This window comes from Oncorhynchus nerka, linkage group LG12 (assembly GCF_034236695.1).
Source record: "Oncorhynchus nerka isolate Pitt River linkage group LG12, Oner_Uvic_2.0, whole genome shotgun sequence".
Classification (NCBI taxonomy): domain Eukaryota; kingdom Metazoa; phylum Chordata; class Actinopteri; order Salmoniformes; family Salmonidae; genus Oncorhynchus; species Oncorhynchus nerka.
In genome coordinates this window covers 77,194,235-77,214,617 of record NC_088407.1, presented here as the reverse complement: position 1 = coordinate 77,214,617, position 20,383 = coordinate 77,194,235, and the positions used below count along the sequence as shown (strand labels likewise).

Sequence of the window (20,383 nt, the reverse complement as noted above, 5' to 3'; positions counted from 1 at the left end):
TTTAGTGCAGGTATACCCCCTTAACCCCAACCACTGTGTGCAGTGAAACTCAGTAAAACATTTTGCTTTAGTGCAGGTATACCCCCTTAACCCCAACCACTGTGTGCAGTGAAACTCAGTAAAACATTTTGCTTTAGTGCAGGTATACCCCCTTAACCCCAACCACTGTGTGCAGTGAAACTCAGTAAAACATTTTGCTTTAGTGCAGGTATACCCCCTTAACCCCAACCACTGTGTGCAGTGAAACTCAGTAAAACATTTTGCTTTAGTGCAGGTATACCCCCTTAACCCCAACCACTGTGTGCAGTGAAACTCAGTAAAACATTTTCAGTTCTTCGTGAAATGCAATTGAACCAAAACCTGCTGCACATCCTCCCTATATACCTCCAGCCGTTACATTCCCCCTCTCACATGTAGCCACATACACAGCTAACCACTGTCCCTACGTTCCAGTCCTGTGTGTGCAGTGGGCATTAGCATTTTCTACTCTCTATTAGCTATGTCAAATTTCACAGAAAATATGTAATACATTTTAGGAGGTGAACTTGAAAATAAACTCAACTATAGGTTTATACCCCCCCCAGCAGGAGTGCAGCGCCCCTGGCGCGATAAGTGCCTTGCTCAAAGGCACAACTTTAATTAAAATGTTCAACAAGGTTTTACTGAACAGTTTAATGAATTTGACAAATATAAAGTTTAAAATGAAAAGATTGAAATAAAAGTAACTTCTATGAAACAATCATCCAGACAGAGCATACGGTTTTCCTCAACATATTCTTAACTGAAAAAGATGCAGTTGCTGAATTAACCCTGAAATGTTATTTCACTCTGGTGTTGAAGCAACATACTCTAGACAGAAGTATAACATAGCTAGCATAAACTACTAATATTATGAATCTAAATTAGTCCAAATGTCACTTTGGTTAATGTCCAGCCTTAGATATCACAGTTTATTTCAGTCTAAACCAGAACATAACTGAATGCAGAAGAACAAACACTTTTACTTAGTTTTTTTCTTACAAATATTTAATGAAGAAACATATGGGACATTTCTGGATGAATATGAGTATAAATTGAATCATAGCGTGGAAGATCCACCACAGAGATCTAATTCAAAAGTAATTGCCGATTGAGCCGACATATGCAGTGTTTACCGTAAATGCAGTCTCGGCAAATGCGGGAAAATGGCCTTTAAAATGTCAATTACGCTAAAGCGCAGGTCTTCGACGTAACGGATTGAATCCATGCCTAAATTACTGACACAGAAGAGATGATTTGGGGACCAGGCTGTTACAACACAGCCACTGGAATCTTTCCAAGACAAAGGCACTTAAGGTCTCAGGTGAAAACGTGGCAGTTCAAATAGAAAGGAGTGAAATAACAATGAGGGGGAGGTACAGCATTTGATCCACTGGTGGCAGAGAGGTAGCCTGGTCCCAGATCGGTTTGTATTCTTGACAACTCCATTGCTCATTCATTGTCAAGCCAATGAGGGTCAAGAGCAGAGATTCCATCCAAACCGCAGTAGGTCAGCCTTATTGTGCGCTTGACATTAAAAAAAAAGGAGGTAATGTTCGATTCAACCGACGTGAAAACATTGCCTTTAAATGTGCATAGCTGACAAAGCATGATCGAGTTGAATCCCAGCCAAAGAGTTGACATGATAGCACAAACTGACTGGCACTCAGGCTAGCAGAGGTAAATCTAACAGTGACAAGATCTTTGGTTAATGATTAGTTGTTACTCTAAGGAAAACATGTTTTCATCATTCGGTGTGTTATAGCTGGGAAAAAAACAGATATTAGATTGTTCAAACATTATTTCAATTCAAAGGGTATAGGTCCTAACTTTATTCACAAGTCATTTCTACTTCATAAGAATAATTAAATATGCACATTTCAAACAATAACAGTAGTTACAAGAGCCAAATGACACGATATGAAGAGCTGTTGTCTTATAACTTCCCTGCATATACAGCTGCTGTGACACCCCATGACCACCAGGGGGCAACAGACGGTGAGAATCTGATGTTCCAGGTCATATTTTCGGCAGCCACACTGCACATATTAGGGGAGGACAGCTCAAAAATAATGGCTGGAATGAGTGGATGGAATGGCATCAAGCACATTGAAACCATGTGTTTGATACTATCCCATTACTACGAGCCGTCCTCCTCTCAGCAGCCTCCACTGCCTATCAGGGCCTGAATGAATATATATATATAAACCATCTTACATCAGCATTCCTATTCAGAGGCTTTCTGAATATGGGCACAGATCTCACAACGCCTGAAAAAGTGATTCACTGTGTCACATATTTGGGATGGGACCCAGGCAAGGAACTTTGAACTAGTCCTAAAAAGGTAGAAGAGAGTGTTGTGTGAGCATATTTACAGAAAAGGCACGTGTGGTAGGTGTTGGTTCATCCTGGTTGATTTACTTTGTTCTCAGAGAGAGAGCGAGGAGTGTTGATGTACATGGAAGCTGAGGCAGAGATTCAAGGTGGATGATTTGAAATCGGGAGCAGGTAGGTAGGTCTACTTGATGAGCTTGTTGGCTCGCTGGTTGGCTTCATCGATACGTGCTTTGTTTATGTCCGCCTGAGGGAGGGAGACAACACACACACCAGGTGAGTGGTGGATCAATATCAACATGACTCTTTCTTAGTGAAACAGAAGGCCGTCTGACAGTAGAGCCCTATGTTAGGCATCCTCGTGGTACACAAGACAAATATACTGTACCACACCCAAGAAAAAGCTAGCGGAGGTGTATGAAGATTACAAACTAAACTGTAGAAAACAATCTCTGCACCTTTAATAGGCAGAACTTCTGGTCACAAAGACCTTCGTCAGAGCATACTGGTGGTATAAGCCCCACAACATGGTATCATAAGCTCTAGGAGTGTGAGGCAGTGTATGGAGAACACAAGCCCAGCCATGATGACAACCCACCTTTTCTATGGTGCGGTCGATGTGTTTGTTCTGCTTGTCTAGCTCAGAGCCCATGTCACTGGCCATGTTCTTCAGGTTCCCTATGATGCTGCCCACCTGATCCAGGTTCTCCTCCATCTCATCCTCCCGAGCATCGTTGGTAATCCTGGGGGAGTTAAGGGGCCACATGACCGCACATATCTACTATTCTCAGTGTCAAAACATAATCATGAGACTATTTGCCCTTGCTTGATAACCCTAACCGTGTGGTGTTTTCAGATCTGAAAGAACTGGGTAAGTAGAAGCAATGTTGTGGAGTTTCCACCACATTCCCTCCACCTTACAGATCTGAAGGGACTGGGTAAGTAGAAGCTGTTGTATAGTTTCCACCACATTCCCTCCACCTTACAGATCTGAAAGGACTGGGTAAGTAGAAGCTGTTGTGTGGTTTCCACCACATTCCCTCCACCTTACAGATCTGAAAGGACTGGGTAAGTAGAAGCTGTTGTGTGGTTTCCACCACATTCCCTCCACCTTACAGATCTGAAAGGACTGGGTAAATAGAAGCTGTTGTGTGGTTTCCACCACATTCCCTCCACCTTACAGATCTGAAAGGACTGGGTAAGTAGAAGCTGTTGTGTGGTTTCCACCACATTCCCTCCACCTTACAGATCTGAAAGGACTGGGTAAGTAGAAGCTGTTGTGTGGTTTCCACCACATTCCCTCCACCTTACAGATCTGAAAGGACTGGGTAAGTAGAAGCTGTTGTGTGGTTTCCACCACATTCCCTCCACCTTACAGATCTGAAAGGACTGGGTAAGTAGAAGCTGTTGTGTGGTTTCCACCACATTCCCTCCACCTTACAGATCTGCGAACATTTTTAAAAAGGGCAAAGGGAGCAAAGGCAAGTTGGATCAAGCTGATCGTTTGTAACTAGGTGTGTATTATACGGTTGACTGGCTTCACCCACCTCTTGATGTAGGGTCCAGAGCCCCCCATGGGCTGCTGCTGGTTGGCTAGTCCGTTATGGATGCCCGAGGGTTGCCTGGACACCACCGAGCCATCCCCTCCCTCTCCTGTACCATCACCTGTTCCCCAGGTACGCTTGTACTTAGAATCATGCTCTATGGATGTCACCCTGAGGGAGAATCAAGTCGGTCCGTCAATCAACGGATCATTAAATCATTAGTCAGTCCATCATTCAAGTCAATCAATTCAGTCCGTCAATCAGGGGACACCTTCAGGGGAAGAGAGCTTCCAACGGTCCTAGACAAGGTGACGGGTGGTAACTTTACAAATGCTCAATCATGGCATCACGGGCCATTAAGATTAAGGGTATCATTCTAAATTGAAAAAAAGGGTGTATTTTATTTTTTATTTCACCTTTATTTAACCAGGTAGGCTAGTTGAGAACAAGTTCTCATTTGCTACTGCGACCTGGCCAAGATAAAGCATAGCAGTGTGAACAGACAACAACACAGAGTTACACATGGAGTAAACAATAAACAAGTCAATAACATAGTAGAAAAAAAGAATCTATATACATTGTGTGCAAAATGCATGAGGAGGTAGGCAATAAATAGGCCATAGGAGTGAATAATTACAATTTAGCAGATTAACACTGGAGTGATAAATGATCAGATGAACATGTGCAGGTAGAGATACTGGTGTGCAAAACAAAAAAGCAGAAAAGTAAATAAAATAAAAACAGTATGGGGATGAGGTAGGTAAATTGGGTGGCTATATACCGATGGACTATGTACAGCTGCAGCGATCGGTTAGCTGCTCAGATAGCAGATGTTTAAAGTTGGTGAGGGAGAGAAGTCTCCAACTTCAGATTTTTGCAATTCGTTCCAGTCACAGGCAGCAGAGAACTGGAAGGAAAGGCGGCCAAATGAGGTTTTGGCTTTAGGGATGATCAGTGAGATACACCTGCTGGAGCACGTGCTACGGGTGGGTGTTGCCATCGTGACCAGTGAACTGAGATAAGGCGGAGCTTTACCTAGCATAGACTTGTAGATGACCTGGAGCCAGTGGGTCTGGCGACGAACATGTAGCGAGGGCCAGTCGACTAGAGCATTCAGGTCGCAGTGGTGGGTGGTATAAGGTGCTTTAGTAACAAAACGGATGGCACTGTGATAAACTGCATCCAGTTTGCTGAGTAGAGTATTGGAAGCTATTTTGTAGATGACATCGCCGAAGTCGAGGATCGATAGGATAGTCAGTTTTACTAGGGTAAGTTTTGCAGCGTGAGTGAAGGAGGCTTTGTTGCGAAATAGAAAGCCGACTCTAGATCTGATTTTGGATTGGAGATGTTTGATATGAGTCTGGAAGGAGAGTTTGCAGGCACTAGGTACTTATAGATGTCCACATATTCTAGGTCGGAACCATCCAGGGTGGTGGTGCTAGTCGGGCGTGCGGGTGCAGGCAGCGAACGGTTGAAAAGCATGCATTTGGTTTTACTAGCGTTTAAGAGCAGTTGGAGGCCACGGAAGGAGTGTTGTATGGCATTGAAGCTCGTTTGGAGGTTAGATAGCACAGTGTGTGCAAGGAAGGGCCAGAAGTATACAGAATGGTGTCGTCTGCGTAGAGGTAGATCAGGGAATCGCCTGCAGCAAGAGCAACATCATTGATATATACAGAGAAAAGAGTCAGCCCGAGAATTGAACCCTGTGGTACCCCCATAGAGACTGCCAGAGGACCGGACAACATGCCCTCCGATTTGACACGCTGAGGTGCACCCGTGACCGGCTCAGAAACCAGATTGCACAGCGGAGAAGGTACGGTGGGATTCGAGATGGTCAGTGATGTTTGTTGACTTGGCTTTCGAAGACCTTAGATCGGCAGGGCAGGATGGATATAGGTCTGTAACAGTTTGGGTCCAGGGTGTCTCCCCCTTTGAAGAGGGGGATGACCGCGGCAGCTTTCCAATCCTTGGGGATCTCAGATGATACGAAGGAGAGGTTGAACAGGCTGGTAATAGGGGTTGAACAGGCTGGTAATAGGGGTTGAACAGGCTGGTAATAGGGGTTGAACAGGCTGGTAATAGGGGTTGAACAGGCTGGTAATAAGGGTTGAACAGACTGGTAATAGGGGTTGCGACAATGGCGGCAGACAGTTTCAGAAATAGAGGGTCCAGATTGTCAAGCCCAGCTGATTTGTATGGGTCCAGGTTTTGCAGCTCTTTCAGAACATCTGCTATCTGGATTTGGGTAAAGGAGAAGCGGGGAGGCTTGGGCGAGTAGCTGCGTGGGGGGGGGGGGGGGGGTCGGAGCTGTTGGCCGAGGTTGGAGTAGCCAGGCATGGACAGCAGTTGAGAAATGCTTGTTGAAGTTTTCAATTATCACGGATTTATCAGTGGTGACCATGTTACCTAGCCTCAGTGCAGTGGGCAGCTGGGAGGAGGTGCTCTTGTTCTCCATGGACTTTACAGTGTCCCAGAACTTTTTGGAGTTAGAGCTACAGGATGCAAATTTCTGCTTGAAAAAGCTGGCCTTTGCTTTCCTGACTGACTGCGTGTATTGGTTCCTGACTTCCCTGAACAGTTGCATATCGGCAGGGTAGCCTAGTGGTTAGAGCGTTGGACTAGTAACCGGAAGGTTGCAAGTTCAAACCCCCGTGCTGACAAGGTACAAATCTGTCATTCTGCCCCCGAACAGGCAGTTAACCCACTGTTCCTAGGCCGTCATTGAAAATAAGAATTTGTTCTTAACTGACTTGCCTAGTTAAATAAAGGTAAAATAAAAATATCGTGTGGACTATTCGATGCTATTGCAGTCCGCCACATGATGTTTTTGTGCTGGTCGAGGGCAGTCAGGTCTGGAGTGAACCAAGGGCTATATCTGTTCTTAGTTCTGCATTTTTTGAACGGAGCATGCTTGCCTAAGATGGTGAGGAAGTTACTTTTAAAGAATGACCAGGCATCCTCAACTGACGGGATGAGGTCAATATCCTTCCAGGATACCCGGGCCAGGTCGATTAGAAAGGTCTGCTCGCAGAAGTGTTTTAGGGAGCATTTGACAGTGATGAGGGGCGGTCGTTTGACCCGCATGTGTGTCTATGCTATGTAGAAAAACAAGGACAGCAGAACACAGGAGTAATATTAGGACTAATCAGAAACCCTGTGGCTGAGCACTTCCTGGAGGCTCATCACATCAGCTCTTAGATTGGTATCGAACATGTTTAGACTCCTGGGGGGGGGGGGGGGGGGCTAATAAACTATTACTGAGAAGAGAATTGTATTGGTTTCACCGTTTATCCACCACGTCTCTTAAAGGTCTGAACCAAGTTTCTTACATGAACAAGTTACATTGATTTGACTTGCCACACATGGAATCATATAGTAACCAAAAGTGTTAAATATAAATATTTTATATGGGAGATTCTTCAAAGTAGCCACCCTTAGCTTTGATGACAGCTTTGCACACTCTTGACCTTCTCTCAACCAACATCATGAGGTAGTCTTTTTTTAATGCGTTTGAGCCAATCAGTTGTGTTGTGACAAGGTAAGGGTGGGTATACAGAAGATAAAAAGACCAAGTCCATATTATGACAAGAACAGCTCAAATAAGCAAAGAGAATGACAGTCCATCATTACTTTAAGACATGAAGGTCAGTCAATCTGGAACATTTCAAGAGCTTTGAAAGTTTCTTTAAGTTCAGTCGCAAAAACCATAAAGCGCTATGATGAAACTGGGTCTCATGAGGACCACCACAGGAAAGGACGACCCAGAGTTACCTCTGCTGCAGATAAGTTCATTAGAGTTACCAGCCTCAGAAATTGCAGCCCAAATAAATGCTTCAGAGTTCAAGTAACAGATACATCTCAATAACTGTTCAGAGTAGACTGTGTGAATCAGGTTCTGTGAACTACTGCAAAGAAAACACTACTAAAGGACACCAATAAGAAGAGACTTGCATGGGCCAAGAAACACAAGCAATGGACACTAGACCGGTGGAAATCTATCCTTTGGTCTGATGAGTCCAAATTTGAGATTTTTGGTTCCAACCGCCATGTCTTTGTTAGACTCACAGTAGGTGAATAGATGATCTCTGCATGTGTGGTTCCCACCGTGAAGCATGGAGGTGGTGGTGTGATGGTGCTTTGCTGGTGACACTAAGTGATTTATTTAGAATTCAAGGCACACTTAACCAGCATGGCAACCACAGCATTCTGCAACGATACGCTATTCCATCTGGTTTGCGCTTAGTGGGACTATCATTTGTTTTTCAACAGGACAATGACCCAACATACCTCCAGGTTGTGTAAGGGCTATTTGACCAAGAAGGAGAGTGATTGAGTGCTGCATCAGATGACCTTGTCTCCACAATCCCCCGACCTCAACCCAATTGAGAAGGTTTGGGATGAGTTGGAGCGCAGAGTTATTTATTTATTTCACCTTTATTTAACCAGGTAGGCAAGTTGAGAACTAGTTCTCATTTACAATTGCGACCTGTCCAAGATAAAGCAAAGCAGTTTGACACATACAGAGTTACACATGGAGTAAAACAAACATACAGTCAATGTTACAGTAGAAAAATAAGTCTATATACAATGTGAGCAAATGAGGTGAGATAAGGGAGGTAAAGGCAAAAAAAAGGCCATGGGGGCGAAGTAAATACAATATAGCAAGTAAAACACTGGAATGGTAGATTTGCAGTGGAAGAATGTGCAAAGGAGCAAAATAAATAAATACAGTAGGGGAAGAGGTAGTTGTTTGGGCTAAATTATAGATGGGCTATGTACAGGTGCAGTAATCTGTGAGCTGCTCTGACAGCTGGTGCTTAAAGCTAGTGAGGGAGAAGTGTTTTCCAGTGTCAGAGTTTTTGTAGTTCATTCCAGTCATTGCCAGCAGAGAACTGGAAGGAGAGGCGGCCAAAGGAAGAATTGGTTTTGGGGGTGACCAGAGAGATATACCTGCTGGAGCGCGTGCTACAGGTGGGTGCTGCTATGGTGACCAGCAGCCAAGAAGTGCTCAGTATATGTGGGAACTCCTTCAAGACTGTTGTAAAAGCATTCCAGGTGATGCTGGTTGAGAGAATACCAAGAGTGTGCAAAGCTGTCATCAAGGCAAAGGGTGGCTACCTTGGAAAATCTCAAATATATATTTTGATTTGCTTAACACTTCTTTGGTTGCTACATGGTTCCATGTGTTATTTCATAGTTTTGATATCTTCGCTATTATTATACAATGTAGATGATAGTAAACCCTAGAATGAGTAGGTGTGTCCATCATTTTCACTGGTCCGGATGTACTACTAAATCTCATTGATAAATTCAAGTTTTTGAAATAGATAGGTCACTATAATTCTAGGGCCACCCGCGAGTAATGGTCACATGGGAACTGTTGGAATACCCGCCCAACATAATCTTCTATGATTATGATTGCGCCAAAGTGAATTGAATTGTTTCCACACCCACCATGGTCATGTGAGGTGAATTTTTTAAAAATTATTATTTAATTTTACCCCCTTTTCGTGGTATCCAATAGTTTCTATCTTGTCTCATCGCTACAAATCCCATACGGGCTCGGGAGAGGCGAAGGAGGAAACACCGTGCACCTGGCGACCAGGTTAGCGCGCACTGCGCCGGGCCGCCACAGGAGTCGCTAGTGCGCAATAAGACAAGGATATCCCTAGCGGCCAAACCCTCCCTAACCCGGACGAAGCTAGGCTAATTGTGCGTCGCCCCATGGACCTCCCGGTCGCGACCGGCTGTGACAGGGCCTGGGCTCGAACCGGTCTGGTGGAACAGCTAGCACTGCCTTAGACCACAGCGCCAACCGGGAGGCCCATGAGCACGTTGTTTTGACCTCATGTCACTAAAGCGGTAAATTGGAAGCATAAACAGAGAGCGGGCCTTCTTGTTCTTTACAAGATAGAAATGTAAACATTCTAAGAAACAGAATCAACATTACAAGAACAAAGTACAACACAGAAAGTCACCTGACTCTTTTCGAGAGAGAGAGAGAGAGAGAGAGAGAGAGAACTGACGTGCTACGCTTGTGTTATAGTTTGGTGGTAAGAGGGGTGTCCAGTACCTGTCACAGGGGCAGACACAGAGGCCACAGCACTTGGACAGGTCAGTCAGGTTCTTCTCAGCCTTCCTCATGTCCTCGTTGATCTGGTCCATACCCTCCTCTGTACGTCTCAGTTGCTCTGTCATGCAACCAGGACAAAACAGCAAAGACCCATCTCAGGGAAATGAAACACTAAAACCATATTAATTGATTCATTTAACCCAAGTTAAAAACTGGTTTTAACAATAAGATGTTCTGTAAATAAAAAGAAAAGATGGCATTCTTAAGAGCTGGTACTCTGTAGTGAACTCCGACTCACCTCCCTGTTGGTCCAGCATGTCGATGGTGTTGACACCAGTCTCCCTGGTCTGAACACAGGACAAGCACCACATTAGGAATTCAAAGACCACAGTTCAGCTAACTTCAGCAACACAGAAATATGCCAAAGTAAAATATACAACGCAACATGTAAAGTGTCGGTCCCATGAGCTGAAATAAAACATCCCAGACCTTTTCTAAACACACAAAAGAAATCTCAAAAATGTTGTGCACAAATTTGTTTACATCCCTGTTAGTGAGGATTTCTCCTTTGCCAAGATAATCCATCCACCTGACAGGCATATCAAGAAGCTGATTGAACAGCATGATCACTACACAGGTGCACCTTGTGCTGGGGACAATAAAAGGCCACTAAAATGTGCAGTTGTCTCCCACCACAATGCCACAAATCTCAAGTTGAAGAAGTGTGCAATTGGCATGCTGACTGCAGGAATGTCCAACAGAGCTGTTGCCAGTGAATTTTTCTACCATAAGCCACCACCACCCTCATTTTAGAGAATTTGGCTTGTACGTACAACCAGCCTCACAACCACGTGTAACCATGCCAGCTCAGGACCTCCACATCCGGCTTCTTCACCTGCGGGATCGTCTGAGACGAGCCACCCGGACATCTGATGAAACTGTGGATTTGCACATCCCAAGGTTTCTGACAGTTTGTGCAGAAATTCATCTCAGAGAAGCTCATCTGCGTGCTCTTTGACCTCAAGAGTCTTGACCTGACTGTAGTTTGATGTCGTAACCAAATTCACAGGGGACAAAGACACAACTTCAATGGCCACTGGCACACTGGAGAAGTGTGCTCTTCATGGATGAATCACAGTTTCAACTGTACCGGACAGATAGCAGACAGCGTGTATGGTGAAGTTTGGGCGAGTGGTTTGCTGATGTCAACGTTGTGAACAGAGAACCCCACCGCCACCATGGGGCAATGTATGGGCAGGCATTAGCTACGGACAATGAACACAATTGCATTTTATCGACAGCAATTTGAATGCACAGCGATACCGTGACGAGGCCCAGTGTTGTGCCATTCCTCCGCCACCATCACCTCACATTCCAGAATGAAAATGCACGTCTCCATATAGCAAGGATCTGTACACAATTCCTGGAAGCTGAAAAAGTCCCAGTTCTTCCATGGTATACATACTCACCAGACATGTCACCCATTGAGCATGTTTTGGATGTGCTGGATTGTTGCACAGCCATTGAAGAGTGGGACAACATTCCACAGGCCCCAGTCAACAGCTTGATCCTGCTGCAGACCAGATACTGACTGGTTCTGATCCACAACCCTTACCTTTCATGCATTTGTATTCCCAGTCATGTGAAATCCATAGCTTAGGGCTTAATTCATTTACTTAAATTGACTGATTTCCTTACATGAACTAACTCCGTGAAATCTTTGAAATTGCTAAAATATTTTTGTTCAGTGTACTTCTTTCTGTATGTAATGACAGAGGGCTTGTGTTGGGCTAGACTGTTAGAGCAATAACAACGTTTGTCTCACCTCCTCGGCCATCTGTAGCATCCGCCTGGTGCACTCCAAGGACTGTAGAGGACAAAATAGACACAATAAGGTCTTATTGTAAGGTACCGCTAGGTAATAGGCTCAGCCAGAAGAGGACTGCCTGGTTCCTCTCTAGGCTTCTTCCTGGGTTCCTGTTTTTCTAGAGTTTTTCCCTGTGCTTCTACATCTGCATTGTTTGCTCTTTTGGGAGTTTTAGGCTGTGTTAAAAACGTATTGACAACTGTTGATGTAAAAAAGGGCTTTATAAAATACATTTGATTGATAGCGCAATAGAGTTACCTAGCCTGTAGAACATGACCGCTGAACAGACACAAATGATAGACACCTTACAGTCCTTTATCCTTGTTTTGATTGAGTCTTTCAGGGGGTACAGACATACACCGCCAGCATTCAAACGTGACCAAAACATCAGCCAGGAAGCATAGGAACTGAGAAGTGGTCTGTGGTTATCACCTGCAGAACCTCTCCTTTATTGGGGGTGTCTTGCTAATTGCCTATAATTTCCACTTGTTGTCTACTCCATTTGCACAACAGCATGTGAACTTTATTGTCAATCAGTGTTGCTTCCTAAGTGGACAGTTTGATTTCACAGAAGTGTGATTGACTTGGAGTTACATTGTGTTGTTTAAGTGTTCCCTTTATTTTTTTGAGCAGAGATATATATATATGTTTTACATAATTATTCAGACCCTTTACTCTGTACTTTGTTAGAGCACCTTTGGCAGCGATTCTTCTTGGGCATGACGCTACAAGCTTGGCACATCTGTATTTGGGGAGTTTCTCCCGTTCTTCTCTGCAGATTCTCTCAAGCTCTGTCAGGTTGGATGGGGAGCGTCGCTGCACAGCTATTTTCATGTCTCTCAAGAGATGTTCGGTCGGGTTCAAGTCCGGGCTCTGGCTGGGCCACTCAAGGACATTGAGACTTGTCCTGAAGCCACTCTTACGTTGTCATGGCTGTGTGCTTAGGGTCGTTGTCCTGTTGGAAGGTGAACCTTCGCCCCAGTCTGGAGGTCCTGAGTGCTCTGGAGCAGGCTTTCATCAAGGATCTCTGTGCTTTGCTCCGTTCATCTTCTCGATCCTGACTAGTCTCCCCACAGCATGATGCTGCCACCACCATGCTTCACTGTAGGGATGGTGCCCGTTTACCTCCAGTTGTGACGCTTGGCATTCAGGCCAAAGAGTTAAATATTGGTTTCAACAGACCAGATAATCTTGTTTCTCATGGTCTGAGAGTCCTTTAGGTGCCTTTTGGCAAAACTTCAGCGGGCTGTCATGTGCCTTTTACTGAAGAGCGGCTTCCGTCTGGCCACTCTACCATAAAGGCCTGATTTGCTGAGTGCTGCAGACATGGTTGTCCTTCCTAAAGGTTATCCCATCTCCACAGAGGAACTCTAGAGCTCTGTCAGAGTGACCATTGGGTTTTTGGTCACCTTCCTGACCAAGGTCCTTCTCCCCCTATTGCTCAGTTTGGCCGGGCGAACAGTTCTAGGAAGTCTATCAATATTTAAAGTTAAACGTTCTCTTCGGTTGCATTAGATACAACTGTACATAAAAAATGTGTATGAATTTGGGTTCTATCATCCTACAACTGTCCCAGAGTCTGTTTGGAATATTTCTCACACAGAACGACAAGCCACAAGGTGGCACAGCGCCCCTCAGATTATTTGGGGAGAACCCTGATGTGTGGTACATTAAGCAGGTTACTATGAGTTTACCCCATGCCATGTTGGACTAAACCCAGTACATAGGTATCAGTCGGTCAAGTCAGGCAGCAAGGAGAGAAAGAGAGAGACAGACAAACAGGTAGGTAAGAGATACAGATAAATCAAAATGGCGGCGGGGGGGGTCACTGTCTTTTCAATCTGTTTTCATTGGGAAACCAGATTTCTAAGGGACTTGCTTGCAGTTCCTACCGCTTCCACCAGTCTTTAGAAATTGGTTTGAGGTTTTTCCTTTGTGTAATGAAGAAGTACGGCCATCTTGAATGAGAGTCACTTGAAGTGGACTGTTTGAGAAAGGCGCATGACTAGAAAAGTAGTGTCAGTTTGTTTTCTTTTTGTATTGAACACAGATCATCCCGTCTTCAATTTGATTGATTATTTACGTTTAAAAATACCTAAAGTTGTATTACAAAAGTAGTTTGAAATGTTTTAGCAACGTTTACAGGTAACTTTTGAGATATTTTGAAGTGACGTTGGAACGCGCCAAATAAATTGACATTTTGGTTATATATGGATGGAATTAATCGAACAAAGGACCATTTGTGATGTTTATGGCACATATTGGAGTGCCAACAAAAGAAGCTCATCAAAGGTAAGGCATGATTTATATTTTATTTCTGCGTTTTGTGTCGTGCCTGCAGGGTTGAAATATGCTACTCTCTCATTGTTTGCTGTTGTGCTATCATCAGATAATAGCATCTTATGCTTTCGCCGAAAAGTCTTTTTGAAATCTGACATTTTGGCTGGATTCACAACGAGTATAGCTTTAATTTGCTATCTTGCATGTGTGATTTAATGAACGTTTGATTTTTATAGTAATTTATTGGAATTTGGCGCTCTGCATTTTCCCTGGCTTTTGGCCAGGTGGGACGCAAGCGTCCCAGAGAGATTAACAGAACAGTACACTAACTTAGATCTGAATAAATTATTAGCTGTGCTCAGTAAGCAAAGAGTGAGAGTTTTTCCCCCATCAATGTGTTACTGCTTCTCTATAGGAGTTGACACAGTAGCGAAGCTAATACTGCCGCATAACACTTCCCGCATTCCTATAGTGTCTCCATGGATACGGGTGGCAGCTGTACCTCATCGGTCACTTGGTTGGCCCTCATGGTGATCTCTTCCGCTGACATATCCGCCATTTTACCACTGTCGAAGTTGGAGGCTCCTCCTGTCACACCAAGCTCTACACTCTGAGGCCTGGGGGAGAGAGGGGTGGCCGGATAGAGGGACGAAGAGAGAAGGGTTCATAAGTTAATGTTTCAAGAACACAGATATCCATTTGAACATGACTGAAAGGTACCATTGAACTTTGCGGACAGAATCAACATACTATGTAACTTTACAAAAAAACAATGGTTCAACTTTGGTCTCAACAAAGTGGGAAAATGAGATTCCTTTCCTGGCAGCCCAGAGGGGTCTATGGGGTTTGAATGTTGTGTGGAAAAGGAAACAAAAAAAATTGACCGACTGACAAATGAGCAGCATTTTTCTGTGCCTAGACAGCAGTAGGCTAGTTCCTTGTCAGTACCATTATGGCTTGGTGTCATTGTGCAGACAGCACGGTTACAATGAGGAGGCTGGTGATAAGGAGAGGCTGATAGAGAAATGAAGATGTGTTTGAAACATCATTAACATGCCAGTCAGGAACACACAGCACTGAATGATGAAACACTTGGTGTGGACAAGCTGCACCAGATTCTCCACCATGACAGAGTGTTTTAGACACGTTTCAGTGTGTCCAATATCTAAACTAGCATACGGCTTAGAATGTAGTGATGGGGGCAAACAATTATACAGTTTGTCAACTATATACCATCAAAAATGTAGCCTAAGTCCCAATATTATTCAGATTTCTCCAGTTGGCTGTACCTGCACCAAAACTCCAGTATTTTTCCTTCACAGCTTGTTCGCCATCTCCTTTTTAAACGAGAAGCCAATTTGTTTTCAACACTTATTTCCATAACTGATCAAAACTCGTTTTCTCATGGCTCTCTCTAGTCTCTCATATCTAGTAGAGATATGGTGAGCAATACGTTCGAAACATCATATCGCAATAAACTCACAGTATTGAATATTTCAGTTGTGTATATTGTTTAATTTGATGAAATTATTTTATTTCAAGTAATCATCTCTATAGCGCTGCTGCCTATGCGGTCTGACAAAAGTCACTATTTTAGTAGTTCAAAGTATACTAAACAAAATATAAAATGTAACAATTTCAAAGATTGATGTCCTTATATGAAGTGTACAGTCAATTGAAAGAACTGTATTAGGTCCTAATCTATGGATTTCACATGACTGGGCAGGACTGCAGCCATGGGTGGTCCTGGGAAGATATAGGACCACCCACTGGGGAGCCAGGCCTACCCACTGGGGAGCCAGGCCTACCCACTGGGGAGCCAGGCCTACGCACTGGGGAGCCAGGCCTACGCACTGGGGAGCCAGGCCTACGCACTGGGGAGCCAGGCCTACCCACTGGGGAGCCAGGCCTACCCACTGGGGAGCCAGGCCTACCCACTGGGGAGCCAGGCCTACCCACTGGGGAGCCAGGCCCACGCACTGGGGAGCAAGGCCCACCCACTGAGGAGCCAGGCCCACCCACTGGGGAGCCAGGCCCACCCACTGGGGAGCCAGGCCCACAAAAGAGCTTTAAAAACAGGCAGAATGCTGTTTAACCTCGAGACTAGGGGGAAGTATTTTGATGTTTGGATGAAAAACATACCCAAATGAAACTGCCTATTTCTCAGGCCCAGAAGCTAGAATATGCATAAAATTGGCAGATTATGATAGAAAACACTAAAGTTTCCAAAACTGTCAAAATATTGTCTGTGAGTATAATAGAATTGATATTGCAGGCGAAAACCTGAGGAAAATCCAACCAGGAAGTGCTGTTTTTCTGAAACCTCTGTTCCATTGCATGCCTTCCCTCCATTTAAAGGGATATCGGACAGATTTGTTTTCCTATGGCTTCCACATAGTGTGAACAGTCTTTAGACATAGTTTCAGGCTTTTATTCTGAAAAATGAGCAAGAATGATCACATTGCGACAGTGGATAGCTGTGTGTCTGTAGCTGTGTGGGGGGGGGGTAAATAAATGAACTCTAGACCAACTTTACTCCACACACAGAGATACAAAGCTCTCCCCCGCCCTCCATTTGGCAAATTACCATAATTCTATCCTCAGATTCCAGTTTACAAGCAAAAACTAAAGCAGGATGTACCAGTGACTCACTCAATACGGAAGTGGTCAGATGATACACTACAGGACTGTTTTGCTAGTATGTTCCGGGATTCATCCAATGACATTGAGTATACCACCTCAGTCACCACCTTCATCAATAAGTGCAATGACAACGTCGTCCCCACAGTGACCGTCCCAACCAGAAGCCATGGATTACAGGCAACATCCGCACCAAGCTAAAGCCTAAAGCTGCCGCTTTCACGGAGCGGGACACCAATCTGGACGCTTATAAGAATTCCTGCTATGCCCACAGACGAACCATCAAAACAGGCAATGCAGCAATATAGGAGTAAGATTGAATCAGACTACACCAGATGTGGCTGGGTTTGCAAGCTAGTTTGGACTACAAAAGAGAAACCCAGCCGTGAGTTACCCAGTGACGTGAGCCTACCATACGGCCTAATGACTTTTGTGCTTGCGTCATGGCAAGCAACACTGAAGCATGCATGAGAGCCCCAGCTGTTCCGGTCAACTGTGTGATCACGCTCTCTGTAGCTGATGTGAGCAAGACCTTTAAACAGGTCAACATTCACAATGCCGTGGGGCCAGATGGATTTCCAGGACGTGTGCTCAGAGGAAGCACGGACCAACAAGCAAGTGTCTCCTCTGATGTTTTTAGCAGATGACCATAGTCCGTGCCCAAGAAAGCAAAGGTAACCTGCCTAAATGACTACCTCCCTATAGCACTCATGTCAGCAACCATGAAGTACTTTGAAAGGCTGGTCATGGCTCACATCAACACTATTATCCCACAAACATTCCAATTCGCATACCGCCCCAACAGATCCACTGATAATGTCATCTCAATCGCACTCAACACTGCCCTTTCCCACCTAGACAATAGGAACACCTATGTGAGAATGCTATTCATTGACTACAGCTCAGCTGTACCAACACAGTCGTGAAGAGGGTACACAAAACCTATTCACCCTCAGGAGACTGAAAAGATTTAGCATGGGTCCTCAGAACTGAATGTGTTCAACTGAAATGTGTCTTCCGCATTTAACCCAACCCCTCAATCAGAGAGGTGAGGGGGGCTGCCTTAAATCGACATTCACGTTGTCGGGGCCCGGGGAACCGCCTTGCTCAGGGGCAGAACGACAGATTTTTACCTTGTCAGCCTGTATATAGCCTCGCTATTGTTATTTTACTGCTGCTCTTTAATTATTCTGTTACTTTTTTGGTGTGGGGGGGTGTATTTTTCTTACAACTGCATTGTTGGGTAAGGGCTTGTAAAGTAAGCATTTCACTGTAAGGTCTACATCTGTTGTATTCCTCGCATGTGACAAATACAATTTGATAATGAAATTGTGTATGGATTTTTGTGTTTTCCAGATACATGGATCAAGAGGGACAACACCTTTACAACCAGTTCCTGATGTCAGTCCCTGATGGCAAGGAAGACACCATCATTGCCACCGTCAAGGAGATGCTGCACATCAAAAAGATACCAACAGAGAAATTGTACGGCCTGGGCACTGATGCTGTTGCAGTGATGACTGGTATGGACTACAAAGCTTTAGAATTAATTTATTTAAAAAATATATATATATACAGCATGTCTGGAGATAAATTGGATGCGCGCTGTGTTAAAATAAGCAGTGCGGCTTGGTTGAGTTGTGTTTCGGAGGACGCGTGGCTTTCGACCTTCGTCTACCCGAGCCGGTACTGGAGTTGTAGCGATGAGACAAGATAGTAACTACTAACAATTGGATACCATTATTATATATATATATATTTTTTTAAAGCTGTGTCGTTGGCTAGCTCCTTAACAGTGTCCTGATGAGAGCGCACATGTTCTATGCCATGGATGTATCCAAATAAATTACACTAGAAAACATCTTAAACACCGGCTGGGTCGCGTCTCTGGCAGCCCAACCAATAGAACGAATGACCAGCCAGCTTGGGTAGCAACCAAATACTTATGTCGGGACTATATTTTGTGGTAGGATGAAATAGTATGAATAAATCATCCAAAATAACGTTAATGAAAATATGTCAATTATTATTTTTTATACGTTGGTAACCCGTTGTATAAACGTGATAATGCCCTCGAAGCCGGTGTTTGGAGGATATGTTGGCAAAGTTTGCCAGGCCTCGACTTGGTCTCGGGCCTAACACCCGTGCCAATATCCTACAAACCCGGCTTCGAGGGCATTATCACTTCAATACCACAGCCCTTCGTGCCTTACTGCTTAAATAAATAACCCTTAATGTGGCTGTGCCGACATTGTATGAGTTAGCTTACTAACTGGATATGCTGGACGTCAGTTGGCAAGAAGTTTACAAGTTCAGTAGCTAACTAGTTTTTTGTAACAAGAGCGAGCAAGGTGATCGCAGACAGACTAACAACACCCAACCAATGAGTTGTTAGCTAGCCTAGATAGCTGGCGAAGTTAAACTAAAATTGGTGAAAAAGTTGTCTTGAGAGTAACCTGTAATACATAACTGAGTTGCAATACCTTGAAAACATTGTTAACAAAGTTTACTTGCACTGGACTAACTTAGTTATTTCGCCTGACGTAAATAAAAAGTTATTCCTGTAAAGTTTTTTTGTACTGTTGGCTAGCTCAAGGTGCCACTATGCGAGCAGTGGAAGCTAGCAGTCTAGTTCCTCTTCAACACAACTCAGTCGCATAAAACTCCCCGTCAGATGATACTTTGACTGATGAACACATACTGAAAGACGGTTGTCTTCTGAATGACAGCTACTTACTGCTAAGCTTCTCAAATAGAAAGTCCTCCTTTTGGTTATCTGTACGTGATATTTGAAATTTCTGAAATTCCTTTAGATGGTATCGACGAAGCGCATATCCTGTTTCCACAAGTGGAGGAAAGCGATCTTGCGCATGCGTTGGAGCGCACCTAAAACACCAGCGTTTCTGTAGCCTTCTCACACGGCAGAAGTTGTGGTTATTGTTTTGACCTTTGATCACAAGTTGATTATATACCAAATAAATCTTATATTCCTGTCAGTTGAACTTAATATGAAACATCAATTTTCTAAAAAAAATAGTCTGTCAACTAATTTCTACCACTTCTCTCAAAAAATATATATACTTTTGAGACCTTATGAACGAAGCCTTAATGCGTTGGCATTTGTATTTAGGAATGCCAAGTAAATGAATGCATTTTTAATCAAGTTCCTCCCTCTGTTCTTCAAGAGTGCATTGATGGGAAAAGTAAGTAAGTGGTGAGCTATCTCATGAATTAATATGATGTATTTAGGCGAGTGGACACCTGCAGGTTGGGCAACTCCAGTCCTCGAGGGCCTGATTGGTTAAAATATGTAATAATTAAGTAAGCTTTATGCAACATATTTTTGTGTGAACCCATTACATCTCTTTGTTTGTCTGAAATCTAAGGAAACCCCACCATACATTTAAAAAAAACATTTTTCATTTTTCTAAGTGGTGGCTGTTATCCTCATTGTTTTTCTTCCAGTCCCACACACTACCCATATTCAAAGAGCACCGTATACCAAAAGTCCCCATGGCTTTACAGATTTTATCCATTTGAGTGCACACAGTTTTTAAAACTCTAATATTCTTCTCTATATATTTCCCATATTGCAATTCTTTCTGGAAAATCTATCCCTGGCCTTTT

General features: G+C 43.9%; 1 protein-coding gene across 1 annotated transcript; it reads right to left on the bottom strand.

The window, feature by feature from the left end:
- Window positions 1-657: 657 nt before the first annotated feature.
- LOC115138734 (synaptosomal-associated protein 23-like) lies at window positions 658-19,635 on the bottom strand. Its single transcript, XM_029675887.2, has 8 exons — window positions 19,494-19,635; window positions 14,619-14,733; window positions 11,795-11,836; window positions 10,268-10,316; window positions 9,970-10,087; window positions 3,900-4,067; window positions 2,951-3,095; window positions 658-2,599 (listed from the first exon to the last, which is right to left on the bottom strand). The coding sequence occupies exons 2-8, from the start codon at window positions 14,673-14,675 to the stop codon at window positions 2,537-2,539; spliced, it is 642 nt and encodes a 213-aa protein (XP_029531747.1). The 5' UTR covers window positions 14,676-14,733; window positions 19,494-19,635; the 3' UTR covers window positions 658-2,536.
- Between the last annotated feature and the right edge of the window lie 748 nt (window positions 19,636-20,383).

Excerpts from the sequence above, each read along its gene's own strand:
- LOC115138734 (XM_029675887.2), bottom strand. The coding sequence starts at position 14,675 with ATGGCGGATATGTCAGCGGAAGAGATCACCATGAGGGCCAACCAAGTG. Across the intron at positions 3,096-3,899 it reads TCTGGACCCTACATCAAGAG|GATTACCAACGATGCTCGGG; the intron begins GTGGGTGAAGCC and ends TAACTCCCCCAG. Across the intron at positions 2,600-2,950 it reads TCGACCGCACCATAGAAAAG|GCGGACATAAACAAAGCACG; the intron begins GTGGGTTGTCAT and ends TCCCTCCCTCAG.